The following is an 18,250-nucleotide window of genomic DNA, read 5'->3' as shown; positions in this document are numbered from 1 at the left end:
GAGAGCAATTAAGTTTTCTGCTAAGGGGAAATGCCCGGGGCAAGACGGATTCCCATTGGAATTTTTTAAACAATTTTCGGAGTCCTTAGCTCCATTCTTTTGTGCAATGGTTAATGAAGATGGTCGTGAGATGCTATTTTCTGATAGAACAAATGAAGCTATAATCTCTTTAATACCAAAGGAGGGCAAATCACTCTTGAATTGTTCGGACTTTCGCCCGATCTCCATCATTAACTGTGATATTAAGATCTACTCTAAGATATTAACAAATAGATTGGAAGAGGCGGGGGAGTTGGTCCTGGGGGAACAACAGTCAGGATTTAGGAAATATAAGCATATGAAAGACAATATCTATACAGCCATTGATGTCGCACATAGATTTAGAGTCAGTAAAAAAGAAGCAATACTTGTAGCAATAGATGCAGAGAAAGCATTTGATAGAGTCTCAAGACCCTTTTTGATAAATACATTAAAGAAGATTGGACTAGGGCCATTATTTGTATCTAGAATAGCTCAATTATATAGTAATCAATCAGCCAGAATAAAAATAAATGGCTATATCTCAGAGCCGTTTGGGATAACAAACGGGGTGCGACAGGGCTGTCCCCTCTCCCCGGTGCTGTTCAATCTCTGTCTGGAATCACTAATCAGGAATATACAATTGGATTCTCAGATAAAAGGTATTAAAGTGGGAAATGAAGAGGTTAAGATAATAGCTTATGCGGACGACATACTCTTAACTCTGTCTGAGCCTAAAAACTCATTGGAAAAATGTTTGAGCTTGTTTATCGAATATAGTAAAGAAACTAACTATAAACTAAATCGACAAAAAACATATGTTTTAGATCTGGGCTGCTCGTCACAGACAAAAGAAGCTATTAAGGAGTACTCCGGGTTCCAATGGGAAAAAAAATCGATCAGATATCTGGGGGTGAATGTATGCGCACACTCGCAGGATCTGTACAATTGTAACTTTGGGAATATTTTGAGGGAAAGTAAGGTGACACTACAGAACTGGGACCGCTCAATTTTTAATATATTGGGAAGAATTGCGATTATTAAAATGATGATTCTACCTAAGATACTGTTCCGATTGCAGTGTGTGCCTATATCCCTCCCGGTTGGGTGGTTTGAGGAATGTAGTGCCATATTACAAAAATGTATTTGGTCCAGGACGCGGCGTAGATTGTCGTACTCCATGATTTCGAGAGGAAAGAAGTACGGGGGTTTGGCTGCTCCGGATATATATAGATATTATGTGGGTGTTCACCTGCTACGGGTATTAGAACTGAGAATTGATGATAATAGTAGAACTTGGGTAAGACTGAAGGGTGACGATCTGCGCCGTGAGTCATTTGAATCATGGGTACCACAAAAAATTAAACGAGCTATTCTACCCACCTCGCACCCATTGCTGACACCGTCATTAGAAATCTTTTCTGGGATAATTAAGCAATGGAACCAAAGTGAAGGTTCCTCCCCAATGATGACTCTCGCAGCTGACCCGGACTTTGCTCCAGCCAGAGATAGAACTTGGTGTAGGGCCAACAAATTAGATACAGATATGAGACTTATCCACATCATGGGTTGTAAAAAATTAAATATCATATCGGTTTTAGATAGAGGGGAGTTGACAGCCTTTAGCAGAGTACAACTCCTTAGTTTCTGGAGAGGGTACATAAGGAAAAACGTAGCGTTAAGACAGGATATAAACACATACGAACAGTGGTTCTTGAGTAAATTCAGACCATCAAAGGCGCTATCAAAGATCAATAATTTACTAGATGAGCTCTCACATAGGACATTGCCCGCATATGTGTCCAAATGGGAAAAAGAGGTGGGCTTAAAACTAGATAAGAGGTTATGGGATAAGATCTTCCACTCAATTTGGATTACTTTGGATACAAGTATTCAATTAATACAATACAAACTCATAACGAGATGCTATTTTACACCGGCAAGGATGGCAAGTAGTGGTCTAATAGCAAATGATATATGTTGGAAGTGTACTAATCAATGTGGTACTTTGGTACACATGATGTGGGAATGTCCTATAGTGAGGAACTTTTGGGCGGAGGTAGAATTTTTTCTAAAAACTAAATTTACTAAACAATTAACTATCGATATTATGGGGGCCCTGTTTGGAGTACTGGATGGGACTCAGGGATTGGGTCAGGTGTGGGAGTCATTGTTGACCCTGGGAACAGCGGTTGCAAGGAAACTTATTATAAAATTATGGAAAACACAAGGAGCACCATCTGTTCAAGAATGGGTAACTGAAATGACAGCAATTTTGGAGGACAAAATAGGTAATGAGGTGGTAGAAGAAGTAGAAGATAGAACACAACCTACCTGTAGAATAGGGAAAGAAATGTGTACATTATGGAATAATAGGTTATAACTTGAATTTAATGGTGGAAGAGGCCAGTCCCTGGAATAAATGGATGGTTGGATGGGGTGAATGTATGAGTAAAAGGATGAATAGATGTGGTAAGAGGAATGAAGTGGGAGGTGAAAGAAGGGGTGGGAGTTATCTACCGCCTTATGTATTAATTTGTTACGGTAAAGGAAGCAATAGGCCCTTGTAGCTAGTAATGAGGTGTGGACGGGAAGAGGATGGGGGGTCTAAAACAGACTTGGACGGTAGAGGGGGGTGGGATTGGACTCTGAGGATTTAGTATTTGTTTTGTTTTTTGTTTTTGGCTTAGTTGTTATATAGTAAAGATAATTAACGCAAACTATGATGCAAATTACTCCCAACTACAGGAGGTCTCTGATGAAGCCAAGTTAACAGGTTGGGACATGGCTTTTGTTGAGCTGCTGACTGTTTGCGAAAAAAAAAATAAAAAAAAAAATAGTAAGAATAATAACAATGATAATAAAATCATAACGTAACTTCTTCCTGGTATTAGAATGTAAAAGTAATGAAATTTTAATAGGTATTCTTGTAATAAAATTTCAATTTTATTTTAGTTAAAATGTTCAGGAACTTTGAAAGCTTAATTTCTCCAGTCGTGTGTCTGCTCAATGAATCCGGTATAACTTAATCTGTCAATTTAAAAGTAGTCAACGAAGGTTAACACAATTTAAGATTTTTGTTTCTAATTTGTTAAGCAGTTTATTTTAGCAGTTCTTTTTATTTTTGAATGACTACTACTCATCAAAGATGTCCATTTAGATGCAAATAATTCCAAGATGATTTAAAATTGTATGCAAATATTATCCAAATATAATGGACAAATCAAATCTAGCCACTTTAAAGCGGATCCGAGAACTAACTATAGCAAGTAACTTGTCTATATATGTTATCTAAAGTTTAGATAGTTTACACAGCCTATCTGCAAACAGCTTCAAAAGTTTATGATTATTAATTCCTGTAATACAATGAGGGCAGCCATGTTCTGTTTGTCACATTGTCACAGGCTGAGAGCTGGAGATGCTATCAGCTTGCCTGTGTGTAAATTAAGTCCCCTCTGTCTCTGAAATCTCTGGCTCGTAATACCTCCCCCTCCTCCTGCCCAGACTGAGCTCCCATAAGCCCTTGCTACTGTCTGAGATTGCCAAGGCTCTCTGGTGACGCTGTGGGCGAGGCTTGTTTAGTTTATAGGGAATTAGAGTATTAAAACAAAACAAAAACAGTATTTGGCTTGAGGAATGCCCTATAAAAATATATGAAATGAACACAATTATTTGTTTTGAGTAAAAGTTTATCTCGGATTCACTTTAACACTTAGTTGGTTTATTTTCTAGCTGCATATGTACACAAACATTTGCATCAATGTGGAATTATTTTGATCTCATTAACTATTCCTTCTAGCAGGAGCAATAATCATTTATTTATTTAAGTATTTATAAAGCACCGACATACGTAGCGCTGTACAGAGTATATTGCCTTGTCACTAACTGTCACTCAGTGGGGCTCACAATCTAGTCCCTACCATAGTCATATGTCTATATCGTGTAGTGTATGTATTGTAGTCTAGGGCCAATTTAGGGTGAAGCCAATTATTTTATCTGTATGTTTTTGGGAGGTGGGAGGAAACTGGAGTGCCCGGAAGAAACCCATACAGAGAACATACAAACTCCTTGCAGATGTTGGCCTGGCTGGGATTCAAACTGGGGACCAGCGCTGCAAGGTGAGAGCGCTAACCACTACGCCACCGTGCTGCCATATACAAATATTTTTACTAGCAGCTAATATCAGGCGTGAGTGTTTAAAGGTCTAGCATTTATAATGGAAAAAAAATGATTATACTTCTATAACAGAATACATTTTAACAAAAATGTATTTTAAATAAATAATAACTTTTGTTTCCTTATAACACCCCCATTAATATAGGGTTTGTAAAGACCTTTTAACTGGTAGATAAAATACTGTGGGGCACAGTTTTTAATACTAGTGCTTCTGGAACAAAAGAGGAATAGGATTCTGATTAGAATAGGTCTAGCTCTAGGGAACTTCCAGTTTTCATTATTCTAGTGTAGATAAATCAACCCATGTAACAAAAGCATTCTAAAGCTAACTGCTTTTGTTTCTCATGACAACCTCTGACCTTCCAAACATTATATTTACGGTGATGATTGTTTTGAAATTGTGAGGGGTTGATAAAGGGAATGAGAACATTCCACCTCTAAAACACCTTTCATGCAAGAGACACACAATAAGTTTCCATTGTTGGGCAAAAAAAGCATTTGTGTCTGCTTGAATTTTGATAGCTGCCAGAAACCATACGTTGTTATAGCATTTGAAGCATGGTTTAGAGGCATTTTTTAGAATAAACAGCTGCCCATACCCAAAAACACATGTAGCTGTTATTTATTACCAAACATGATACTAACTTCTGTTTTTAGATTGTTATCTACTTCAAGATTTATATTTCTGGCTGGCCCCACTGATTTTTACACAATAGCATGTGTGTGTTTTTATATATATTTTTAGCTACTTGAAGATTTATATTTCTGCCTGCCACCACTGATTTTTACACAATAGCATGTGTGTATTTATATATATTTTTAGCTACTTGAAGATTTATATTTCTGCCTGCCACCACTGATTTTTGCACAATAGCATATGTAGTTTGTCCTCTAGCTAAAGATGGCTGCTTATGTACTCTAATTTTTAATCTAGAACACATTATTACAAATCTTCTAAGCACTAAATCAAGCAATAAAGGGAAATGAAAAGGGAAAAAGCCGACAATAATCTATTGTGTACATGAAGTCTCCTTTTTCTTGGAAGTACATACTGTATGTATTAATACTTCACCAGCAACAAACTTTGACTTAGGCACAGAACCTAATAAAAGACTGATATTTCTATATTCAAAAATGTTTTTAAAAAACACATGCACTTTTTTTGGGAAAAAAATAAAATAAAAACCATTACAAGTGTGTTTGACTAGTGAACACATTTTATTATAACATAAAACAAATATAATTATATAATTATGTTTTAAACATTGAAAAAAATAATGTGCCCTTTTTGCTTTGTAAAGAAAAATATAGATTCCCAAATGTCGTTTTATTTTTCAGTTAGAATGAACATGATATTTCTTAAGGCAATGAAATACACCTGTGCTTGTTTATTGTGCAGGAAGGTTTACTCTGAAGGCTTGTTAACTAAAGAAAAAATAGAGCTAGTTCAGTAGTTCATTTTATAATGATGGAGGTGTTGCTGAAATCCAGGTTAATATAAACATGACCGAAGCAGTCCACCATGATATCGAGACAAATTAAACAATTAGCAGGACAACTTTATGAATTTTATTATTTTGTATCTGAGTTACATTATGAGAGTTAATGTATATAATACTTTTATTATAAATGAGACATCTTAGGATAGGTATAGACAAAGACAATGTAAGATTTTAGTGATTTTTTTTGTTGTTTCCTAAGGAGAAAGCTTATAATTGTGCACCATGTATTAAGAGCAACAGGGCAGGTTCTAGGCTAAATTGCAAACCGGGCAAGGGTATAAAAATTGCGCACCCTTCCCCCCCACCCCCCGCAAACCCTTACTCTTTAGAGGCAGTCACACAGCCACAGATCACAAGTAGATCTGCCTACTTACTAGTGACCAGCCGGTCATCCAGGAAGAAGCAAGGCAAAGGGAACACACAGGTGAAGAGAGCCCGGAAAGCCGACTCCTCCATGGGCACCACGCACTAACAGCCTGCAGTACCGCTACAGGACATCAGGTGTCATCATGCGGTGGTGATGTGATGATAACTGGACGTCAGACGCAAGCAGCCCAGGAGGAGTCAAGGAAAGTCATTCTGCTGGTAATCTTTTTTCTTTCATTTGGCTGCACCGTTCGTTACCAGCTCCCTAGCAGTCACATCTTTCTGCCTGCACCCGCCTTCTACTTGCCGGTCTGCGCCCAGGGCGGTCGCTCTGCCAGCACTGCCAAGAAACGACCCTAAAGAGCAATACTGGTGTTTTAGTTTACATATTCTTAAAATTGTTGTAATTGTTTTGCTAGAGCAGTGCGTCCAACTTCGTGGATATGCTCCCGGGAGTCTTGATCTGGAGGGGGTGGAGAAGCAACGTCCTGGCTTTAGGGGAGCAGAGAGTAAGAGGTGGGCATGAGGAGGGCATTGGGACAGGCTACAAAGTGTGCTTTGGAAACACTCTTCCTAAGGCCTGGTCCAGCCTAGGTTACCGGCGCTCAATCCTCCTGTGAGTCACCAAGCCAAAAATACGTAACAAGTAATAATGTGATGGAGGCACTCAATTGACTTAATAAACTTGCATTTATAACATCTCAGCAGTTACACAACATGTTTCTGGGTTACCCCAAAAGAGGATCATCCACCAGGTAATCTAAGCAGATGCCTGGGGGCTAGTGGGTGTCAAGGGGCCCACCAGCTACCTTCTCTGACCTCTCTCCACTTCATCTTAACAAAAAAGAAACACAAAGGAGTGCCAAATCTACTACCTTGCCTAGGGACCCATTACATTCTTATCCATCTCTGGGTTACCCCCTTTATCAGGTGTACCATTTTAACAGCCCTGAGCTAGAGGAAGATTTGTTCCCAAAATGTAAGTGTATTAATATTCAGAACCAATAAAAACATATACTGCATGTTGGCATATTTTCAGTCTAAGTATAAATTTGGCATTGATACATTTACCGGTATAATGTCTGCATATATTTGTCCTACCCTAACAGCCGGATTTACCATAAGGCACTGTAGGCACGTGTCTACAGGCGCCTGATGTTGGAAAGGCGGCTCACTCCTCTCCCCTAGTGCCTCCCTCCCTCCTTTCCTATGAAAAGTCCCAAGCGGAGCGTAAATGAGAGGTCACTCACCCAGCTCTTGGCATTCCACTGCTAGATCTCTCTTCAGTTGGGGTACCACTAGCTACTTAATACTGAGGGTACCTCTGTCTACCTAATGCTAATGAACTCTGGTAGCTAGCATGACAGGCAAGGGAAGTAAGGTAAGGGAGAAGGGACAGCTGGGACAACCAGCACACTTGCAGTACAGTTTGGTGGGGGGTTGTAGGTTCATGGAGGGTGAAGTCTAGGCTGCCAGGACATCTGAGCCTATAGGCTACAATGAGGTAAATCTGGGCTTGCTAACAGGTAATACTTAGTATATTATTTGGCTATTAAGTCCAGTCAGAAGCCTAAAACTAATCCAAACAGCAAACTATGCTCTAATACGAGCTTAACTGTTGAGTGTAACCCAATTTCAAAACTTCATCCAGTAATGACACCCTATAGGTCAGCAAGCAATCAAATACATATTCATTTATTTTCATTGATATTAAAATAAATTGATATAATTATTTCAAATACAGATCTAATAGCTGCTTCAAAAACAAATACACAATGAGTTCCATTTGTTTAAATATACAGTATATGAATATTTAACTTTATAAATTTTGCACCTCTACCACTTTTTTTTTTAATATATTCCCATATACATATTTCATAAATACAGTACATTTGTTTTAATATATTAAACCATTCTGTAAAACGTAACAATTCTACTATCCTTAAAATGTCGATTAACCTGCAGAGCAAGCAAAATGAGCCAAAACTTATCAAAAAAACGCTATGGAAAAGCCAAAATGTCATCCAAAAGAAAAAGATCCCCATATAGCGTAACGTCAGATATCTAAACACTCCAGGACCCATATGCAATTAACTTCTTACCTTGGGTTTTCTCCTAAGTGATATTTGTAAGATTTGTCAATAAAATGCCCTTTAAAGAGGATCTGTAACATGAAAAGATCCCCTGGGGGGTACTCACCTCGGGTGGGGGAAGCCTCCGGATCCTAATGAGGCTTCCCACGCCGTCCTCCATCCGTCAGGGGTCTCGCTGCAGCCCTCCGTGGAGTCCGGGCAGCGGTGACGTCAATATTTACCTTCCTGGCTCCTGCGCAGGCGCTCTGACTGCTGTCAGCTCTGAACTACACGGAAATACCCGATCGCCGTCGGGTCCACTCTACTGCGCAGGCGCAAGTTTCCTGCGCCTGCGCAGTAGAGCGGACCCGAATGAGATCGGGTATTTCCGTGTAGTTCGGAACGGAAAGCCGCCACAGCGCCCCCGCTGGAGCCAGCAAAGGTAAATATTGAACTGACAGTCGGCACAGTCGCCGGCTGTTCAGAGGGCTGCGGCGAGACCCCCGTGGGACAGAGGACCGCGTGGGAAGCCTCATTAGGATCCGGAGGCTTCCCCCACTCGAGGTGAGTACCCCCCAGGGGATCTTTTTAATGTTACAGAGTCTCTTTAAATCACCAGCAAGCAAGAAAATTCTTAAAATAGTTTTAATAATACTTTTCCACCTACTTTTTTGGCACTTTTTCAATTGCAGAGGGCTGAACAGTTATTGTAAATAGAAGATGAAAAATTCTTTCCTAGGAGAAAACTCAGGAGAAAACATTGCATATGGGTCCTTATAGGGTTTCATAAACAAATATTTATTGATCAGGGACATATCGCTAAAGCGAACAAAATTTTGGGATGCATTAAAAGGGAAATAAAAGCTCGAGATGCTAGCATAATATTGCCCCTGTTTAACTCTCTAGTAAGGCCACATCTGGAATATGGAATTCAGTTCTGGGCACCACATTACAAAAAAGATATTGCAGTTTTGGAGCAGGTGCAGAGACGAGCAACAAAATTGATACGTGGGATGGAAGGTCTCACTTACCAAGAAAGGTTAGATAAACTGGGTTTATTTAGTCTAGAGAAAAGACGCCTTAGAGGAGATCTAATTAACATGTATAAATACATCAGAGGGCAATATAATAGCTTGGTGGATGAGCTTTTTGTCCCTAGGCCTTCTCAAAGGACTAGAGGACATGATCTGCGCATGGAGGAAAAACGTTTTAGCCATTTATTTAAGAAAGGGTTCTTTACAGTAAGAGTGATTAAGATGTGGAATACATTGTCACAGGGAGTAGTTATGGCAAACTCTATATCTGCATTTAAAGGGGCTTAGATGCTTTCCTTGCGTTGAAAGACATCCATGGCTACAATTACTAGGTTATGCCTAATGATGTTGATCCAGGGATTTTATCTGATTGCTATCTGGAGTCGGGAAGGAATTTTGTTCCCTTTTGGGGCTAATTGGACCATGCCTTGTAAGGGCTTTTCGCCTTCCTCTGGATCAACAGGGATATGCGAGGGAGCAGGCTGGTGTTGTACTTTGTCCTCTGGTTGAACTCGATGGACGTATGTCTTTTTTCAACCCAAATAACTATGTAAAAGTTAACAAAATCAAACAGCACAGACAAGCAGTAGTAGAATGAATAAATAATGTCCACATATGATAATAAATATCAAGACATTAAAGGTTAGTGCATATATACAGATACATCCAGCATTTGCAGACAGGACATCAACTGCTGGATTACCCAATGCAAAATAAATCCGGGAGTCAGCTCCGTATAAGGAGACTGGCTGCTAACAACATCCTTAAAGTACCTGCCAAGTCTGACCAAACGTCCTACGTGAAAGTGGCGAAATATAAAAAAGGCAACTCGCCAATGGTGTCCTCAATACTACAGCCGTTCTCAACGTCCCTATGTCCCTGATCAATAAAGATCTGTTTACGATACCCTATATGGAGTGTTTAGAGATCTGACTTCACGCTATATGGATATTTTTTTTCTTTTGGATGACACCTTGATAAACCGGTATTCTTTGCTGCAGTTAGTTTATCATGACATAATTAGCAGGGAAAATGCCGAGCTCTCCCCTTAGCCTGCCTTCCCACCAGTCATGCTGAGAGTCCGTCTTTGTCACCACTGTGATCTTATCCCCTGCTTGGAACGTCAGGTCTCCTGGCTGTAATCCTTCAAATGGGTAGATAGCGGTGGCAGTGACACTATCTCCTCTTGAGCTTCCTGAAGAACATAAAATTTAATTATCACTAAATGATGAAAGATTGGTTAAAAGCAAAGTCATCTAAATGTAAATTTTAAAGAGACAGCAAAATCATAAAATTAAATAGCAACTTTATCACAGGACTGAACTTTATACCAAAATGTCTGTGAGGCCAATAATGAGTTGAAACCCCTCCCACAGTGTGATGTTTTAGCCTTCACTATGGCAGTTTACTGTCTGTGAACCTCAAAGCATTGTGGGAAATCCCATGCTGTTGCTAAGCAAGCAGTATGTCCCTCTCTGCATAGAAAAAAACCCTGAAGCAGATGACATTTTTAGTGGGTGTGTAGATAATGACACTTTGTGCTGTTCGGCTTTTTTATGCTTACCAGCACACTTAAGATGTTGACCTGCAGGCTCACAGAGGAACAAACAACATGAATGAATTACACAGCTAGTGTCAATCATTTCTTCATGTACCTTCTTCTTTTTTTCCTTTGCTATGTCTGCCTTGATTTATTTTTCTCTCTTACTACTATCTTTTGGTAAATTTGTTCTTAAAAATATATTTCAAGCAGATAGCATAGTGATGGTGTACTTGATGAACCAGTGTCTCCCATCCCCATTGCTTTTCCATGAACACCTATGGCGACCGGAAATGGCATGATCATGGGCGGACTGACAACTCATGGGGCCCCCGGGCAATAGGAGATAATGGGGCCCCGTACCAGTGTCGCCCACATTTCATGCTATTTTTTACAGAGTAAGATCTAATAATTTACTGCCGACAGATATTTTATACGGATAAAAAAAGACAAATAACATTTATATCGCGCTTTTCTCCTGGCAGACTCAAATCGCCAGAGCTGCAGCCACTAGGGCGCGCTCTATAGGCAGTAGCAGTGTTAGGGAGACTTGCCCAAGGTACCCTACTGAATTGGTGCTGGCTTACTGAACAGGCAGAGGCTAGATTTGAACCCAGGTCCCCTGTGTCAGATGCAGAGCCCTTAACCACCATCCAGCCACGCACTGAAAAATGGGTGTGGCCACACAACAGAATGTGGGCATGGTCATGGGTGGGGCAAAATACACATGACCTTGGCAGTGGTGTAAACGGTCTGTCGGGGAAGTTTGAGCTCTGCCTTAGTGTTTCCCCCCAAAATACATGTATTCTGACCAAATTTCACCAAAAATCTACGCCGTTTGGCAGAGGTTCCTCCAAAATACAGATAATATGGCAGTCGTTCCCCCAAAATAGACGTAATCTGGCAGCAGCAGTTTCCCTAACATACACAGAATTTGGCAGCGGTTGCCCAAAATATGCATAATCTGGCAGCGGATCACCCAAAATACATGTAATCTTGCAGCAGTGGTTCCCCCAAAATACACATAATCTGAAAGCAGCGGTTCCCCCAACATACACAATCTGGCATCGGTTCCCCAAAAATACACATAATCTGGCAGCTGTTCCCCAAAATACACTTAATCTAGCTGCAGCGGTTCCCCAAAAATAGTTAATCTGGCAGCAGGTACCCCAAAATAGGTGCCCCCAGTATAGGTAACAGGTCTAAAGGTATCCCCAGTGGAAGTAACCAGGTGTTTTGGTGTTCCCACTACAGGTATCCAGGTCTATAGGTGTCCCCAGTATAAGTAGCCAGGTCTATAGGTGTCCCCAGAATAGATAACCAGGTCTATAGTTGTCCTCAGTTTTGATAGCCAGGTCTATAGGTGTCCCCAGAATAGGTAGCCAGGTCTATGAGTGTCCCCAGTATAGATAGCCAGGTCTACAGGTGTCTCCAGAATAGGTAGCCAGGTCTATAGGTGTCCCCAGTACAGATAGCCAGGTCTATAGGTGTCTCCAGTATAGATAGCCAGGTCTATAGGTGTTCCCAGCATATGTAGCCAGGTCTATAGGTGTTCCCAGCATATGTAGCCAGGTCTATAGGTGTTCCCAGCATATGTAGCAATGTGAATAGGTGTCTCCAGTATACGCAGCCAGGTGTATAGGTATCCCCAGTATATGTAGCCAGGTGTATAGGTGTCCCCAGTATAAGTAGCCAGGTGTATAGGTGTCCCCAGTATAAGTAGCCAGGTGTATAGGTATTCCCAGTATATGTAGCCAGGTCTATAGGTGTCCCCAGTATAAGTAGCTAGGTGTATAGGTATTCCCAGTATATGTAGCAATGTGTATAGGTGTCCCCAGTATAGCCAGGTGTATAGGTGTCCCCAGAATAAGTAGCCAGGTGTATAGGTATTCCCAGTATAGGTCTTAGGTGTCCCCAGTATGTAGCTAGGTCTATAGGTGTCCCCAGGAGGGGAGGAGCGCAGTGAAAGGGAGCGGTGTGCACAGCGTGGGGAAGGGGGGGGGGGAAGTCCCCCCCCTTCCCTCATCTTGGGGCCCCCCTTCCTGGCTCTCCCCTTCGGTAACTCGGCGGCTAACAGCGGGCACCGACTTACCGCCGTTCTTCCAGCCGCAAGGGACGCTCTGCTCTGTGCGCCACTAGTCTGGTCTACTGAAGACCAGACTAGCCGCGCACAGAGCAGAGCGTCCCTTGCGGCTGGAGGCAGGAACGGCGGTAAGTCTCCACCCGCTGCCCGCTGTTAGCCGCCGAGTTACCGGAGGGGAGAGCCAGGAAGGGGGGCCCCAAGGTGAGGGAAGGGGGGTGGATGTCCCCCCTTCTCCGCTGCTGTACATACCGCTCCCTTTCACTGCGCTCCTCTCCTCCTGCTCAGGGTGCTCTGGCGGGCCCCCCCTGACCACGGGCCTTCGGTCTATGCCCGAGGGCTCTAATGGTCTGTACGCCCCTAGGCATGATTCCAACTCTGTTCAGCATCAAAATTTGATGATTAACACATTTTCATCATCATAATTATTACCACCAATTTATGAAGTAGTGACATATTTTCCACTGTGCATAGAACACAGTGTGCCTGGGGCAGTGCTCACTGTCCATACTAGTGGGTCACAATCTAATGTACCTACAGTAATCTTAGGCCAATGTGGAGGTTAAACCCGATTAGTTTTCCTTGGATTGTGTGAGGAAACCTTTGTAAACCTGGAGAAAGAGTACAGATAGGGTCCTTGGCAACGCTAAAACCCCAGACTCAATTCAGTAAGGCAAGTGTGCTAAGCACTTATCCAATGAGCAGCCCAAATGTTCTCTCCTGTTTCAAATTTCCTCATGGGAGTAAAGGTGAAGAAGCTGGAGAACAACATTGTCACTAAAGGATAGCCGAGATGATGAATACAATCCCACCCTGCAGGAACTTCCCTCGCGGGAGTTTTGAACAGGGAATCCTTCTCCCAGTGTTCACCTCTGAGATAGCGCTAATCTCGGGGGGCTATAGCACAGCAGCGGGGTTGCAGAGAGCGGCGGTGCAGGGACAAAGAGGCGTGTTATAAGGCAGATAATATGCCTCTGTGTCCCATCTGCCCACCTCAGGTTCTCTTTAAGACAGAAAAAGAGATGATTTGTAGCTCAAAAGAATCATGTAATTAGGTCAATCTACCTAAAGAGGGGAAACATTTTTATTAGATTAGATGTAATATTTAACTTCCATATTAGGCCTTATAAAACTAAAAAGAGGCCCCATAAAACTAAAAAGAGGCCCCCGTGCTCGATGCTCCTCTAATTGAACACACTGGAGGGTCTGGGGAGGAGCAGGGAGATTTCAGAGTTGTGGGAGAAGTAGTGGAATTCTAGGAAACACTAACAGAGGTTATAAATACCCTTTCTCGGTACAAAATACTTAAAAATTCCTGGGATTTGCCACTTATATGCTACTGCAGAAAGTATACGTTCTTACAAATGATTATTGATGCCACATGTGATCAGAGCAGCAAAGAGTAACTTTAGATTTGTGGACACGAGAAAAAGCCACAATGACAATATAATGTAAGGTAAATCTTCTCAAGTGAAAGGTAGAAATATGATCTATGGTACGTGATCAACATGATAAATGTAATGCATTTTATGCAGTTATGAGAAGGAACGCCAGCAGCACAGCTTGTAAAAAGATTAGGAAAGGAGAGTGATACCCTTCATGTCTGGATATTTCACATGCAGGTTTTTCAGACACAATACATTGTAAAGGGAACCAGCCCCCTGCAGCTGCCCTGTGCCATCGCTGTCACTAAGTGTTCCTTCAGTCCCCCGCAGCAACCCCTGCCGGCCGACTAGCAAGTCGTTGAGCCACTGCACATGCACAGCTGTGCATGTCCCACGCTCCCACCCATGGGAGTGTTCTGCGCATGCACAATACAGATTTTTTTTTGCACTGCGCATGCACAGAGCGCTCCTATCCATGGGAGCGCAATTAAGAGGTGCACGGACCAGGGCTGCGCATCAGAATGAAAGTAGGGCGCTGCTGGGGACCGGAGGATCAGTTTGTCCTGGGGCGGGCAAAGGGCGACTGCAGGATTCTGGTAGAAACCCAAGGTAAGTTAAACTTTTTTTTTTTTTAAATACAGTAATGCTGGGCATACACGGCTCGATGCCCCCTTATCAATCGAGCCGCTGATGGCTCGATTGATAATATCCGACGTGTCCGATCACCGCGGGGATCGATTCCACGCTCGATACCCGTGGCCGGACAATAGCGGCAAATCGAGCGGAAGATAAGAAGTGTCGGCGGGGACGAGCAGGAATCGATTTGGGTTGCACGCACGGACGAGCGGGGATGCGGCGGGAGTCGATCCGGCGGCTAATCGGCCGCCGGATTGACCCGTGTATGTCCAGCATTAAGCTTCACTTTAATGGTATCACACAAAATGGGATTAAAATCATCTAGGCACTGGATCGATAAAAAGGCTATGACTTTATTTGCAACAAAAACTGTATACTGTGCATTGAAAAATCAGTCAGTTGGTGCAGCTGTACCTGACAGCTATTTGGTGAATCGATTTGCATCCTCAGACGCTCCATGAATAAACATACCACGTTGGAGATGTACACACACTAGGAAGCCATCTTGCCTAAACTGAGCAGATGGCTCCAGTATTTTTAATATTTGCAATGGAAAAACAAACAAAACAAAAAAAAAAAAAAACCCAGGCAAGCTCTAACAAGGCGTGATTATATATGTATTCATGTTTAACTGATCATGTGCCTGGTGCAAGAAGCATGGATAAAATTGCTGTGCGCAGGAAGCATACAGCAATTTTAATGGTAATAACAGCAAGGGGGCAGCACGCCTCCCTATTAGCATAAGGCCTGTGTTGCTATGTTAATGCATGGTACACTCGCTGTCTACTGCATATTCCCATTGTAAAGTGCATTGCGCTAAAAAGTAAAGTGCGCTGAGTACCACTAAAATTGCCATGCGCTGCCTGCGCTTCTAAATTTGCATGCCGGAAAACTGAAGGCATTGCAACCAGTGAAAACTGGGCCTTATGCCAACTCTCTAGATACTGTAAGGCCCCGTTCACACTGCACGCGTTTCCAGCCACGTTTTGGAAACGCGTGCGGGAGGCCGACACGCACGACATCAGACAGTGCATAGAGTGCACTGTCTGATGTTCACACTGCATGCGTTCCGGACCTGTGCGGTCCGGGAACGCATGCTGCATGCATTTTTTGCAAAAACGCGTGGCTATCCTATTCACTTTTCAGTGATGGGATCAGCCACGCAACGCACACAAACGCGGGTGTCGTGCGTTCGCATGCGTTGCGTTCCGCACGCATGGCCATCCGCGTTTGTGATGTGAACGGGGCCTAATACTAATTCATTTTCTGGGCAGTTATGATCAAAATCACTTCTCCTTTATAGTGGGGTGAAACTCAAATGTCATCAATAGTTTAAAGCAATAAACTTACCCCCCCCCCAAATAACTAATAGGAAAAAACAGATATAAAATGTATGTTTTTGAAGCTACTGGAAGAGTTAATAGTAACCTCTAGTATCCTCTCAAACCTCTATGTAACTCATAAGCTAATTGATAAGTTATCAGATTGTGTTCGGCTGTGTAAACAAAGCAGAACATATTCTGCTATATCAAGGGAGAAGCAGAGAACTTTCTCTACTTTGTCAGCTGCAGGACAAATTATCAGATTGTCTTGTAATTTACTGATTGCTGTGGAATCTTATCAATTTGCTCCAATTAACTGAACAAATATGCCTTGGAATAACAGTAGACTAGTCCTTATTATGTTTTCTGTTCATTGTTTTTTTTGCTGTGTTTAATGTTTCAGAGGAAAAATATAATTTTCAGTTTCATACCATGCCTGAAATAATTAGGGTTGTGACAGTATTAACAACTGGTCTGTATTGAATAATTATTCTAACTTAAACTCAAGTTATCTTAAAGAGACACTGAAGCGAAAAAAAAAAATATGATATAATGAATTGGTTGTGTACTATGAATAATTACTAGAAGATTAGCAGCAAAGAAAATATTCTCATATTTTTATTTTCAGGTATATAGTGTTTTTTTCTAACATTGCATCATTCTCTAATATGTGCAGATTACACAACACTCAGCATTCAAAATGATTCTTTCAGAGCAGTCTGTGAACTAATGACCTCTCCTCTGGCAGAGGAAAAGTAAAAAATTAACTAACAGTTGAGATAATAAAAGTCAGAAAACAGCCCTCTCCACGACTTTGAAAGTTGTAGAGCTTAATGGCTTTTTTGTATAGAGATAACAACTGGAGTTTCTTAAATCTTCCTGTACTGGAAACAATTAGACTGATGTATCTGATCTTAATGTTTTATTTCTTAGCTGTACTACACATACAAATAATATCATAATTTTTTTTCGCTTCAGTGTCTCTTTAACCTCTTCTCACCTTCTGGAAAGTGCCAACTCTTGGCAATATATACAGTGGCTTGCAACAGTATTCGGCCCCCTTGAAGTTTTCCACATTTTGTCACATTACTGCCACAATCATGAAACAATTTTATTGGAATTCCACGTGAAAGACCAATACAAAGTGGTGTACAATTGAGAAGTGGAACGAAAATCATACATGATGCCAAACATTTTTTTTACAAATCAATAACTGCAAAGTGGAGTGTGCATAACTATTCAGCCCCCTTTGGTATGAGTGCAGTCAGTTGCCAATAGACATTGCCTGATGAGTGCTAATGAGAGAGAGAAATTTAAAGCAGGCAGGCTGCAAAAAGATTTTAAAAGCCTTGAACATCCCACGGAGCACTGTTCAAGCGATCATTCAGAAATGAAAGGAGTATGGCACAACTGTAAACCTACCAAGACAAGGCCGTCCACCTAAACTCACAGGCCGAACAAGGAGAGCGCTGATCAGAAATGCAGTCAAGAGGCCCATGGTGACTCTGGACGAGCTGCAGAGATCTACAGCTCAGGTGGGGGAATCTGTCCATAGGACAACTATTAGTCATGCACTGCACAAAGTTGGCCTTTATGGAAGAGTGGCAAGAAGAAAGCCATTGTTAGCAGAAAAGCATAAGAAGTCCCGTTTGCAGTTTACCACAAGCCATGTGGGGGACACAGCAAACAAGTGGAAGAAGGTGCATTGGTCAGATGATACCAAAATGGAACTTTTTGGCCAAAATGCAAAGCGCTATGTGTGGTGGAAAACTAACACTGCATATCACTCTGAACACACCACCCCCACTGTCAAATGTGGTGGTGGCAGCATCATGCTTTGGGGGTGCTTCTATTCAGCAGGGACAGCGAAGCTGGTCAGAGTTGATGGTAAGATGGATGGAGCCAAGTACAGGGTAATCTTGGAAGAAAACTTCTTGTAGTCTGCAAAAGACTTGAGACTGGGGCGGAGGTTCACCTTCCAGCAGGACAATGACCCTAAACATAAAGCCAGGGCAACAATGGAATGGTTTAAAACAAAACATATCCATGTGTTAGAATAGCCTAGTCAAGGTCCAGATCTAAATACAATCGAGAATCTGTGGCAAGATCTGAAAAATGT

General features: G+C 41.8%; 1 protein-coding gene across 1 annotated transcript in view; it reads right to left on the bottom strand.

The window, feature by feature from the left end:
* Nucleotides 1–8,739: 8,739 nt before the first annotated feature.
* SH3YL1 (SH3 and SYLF domain containing 1) overlaps nucleotides 8,740–18,250 on the bottom strand; it is a 175,176-nt gene continuing 165,665 nt past the window's right edge. Inside the window, exon 10 of the mRNA XM_068280373.1 lies at nucleotides 8,740–10,363. Within this exon, the coding sequence (XP_068136474.1) occupies nucleotides 10,170–10,363 (194 nt within the window). The 3' untranslated portion in view covers nucleotides 8,740–10,169. The remainder of the gene's footprint in view (nucleotides 10,364–18,250) is intronic.

Source organism: Hyperolius riggenbachi, chromosome 4, assembly GCF_040937935.1.
Source record: "Hyperolius riggenbachi isolate aHypRig1 chromosome 4, aHypRig1.pri, whole genome shotgun sequence".
NCBI classification, from domain to species: Eukaryota; Metazoa; Chordata; class Amphibia; order Anura; family Hyperoliidae; genus Hyperolius; species Hyperolius riggenbachi.
The sequence above is the reverse complement of the archived record's forward strand: the minus strand, read 5'-3'. Positions and strand labels throughout refer to the sequence as shown.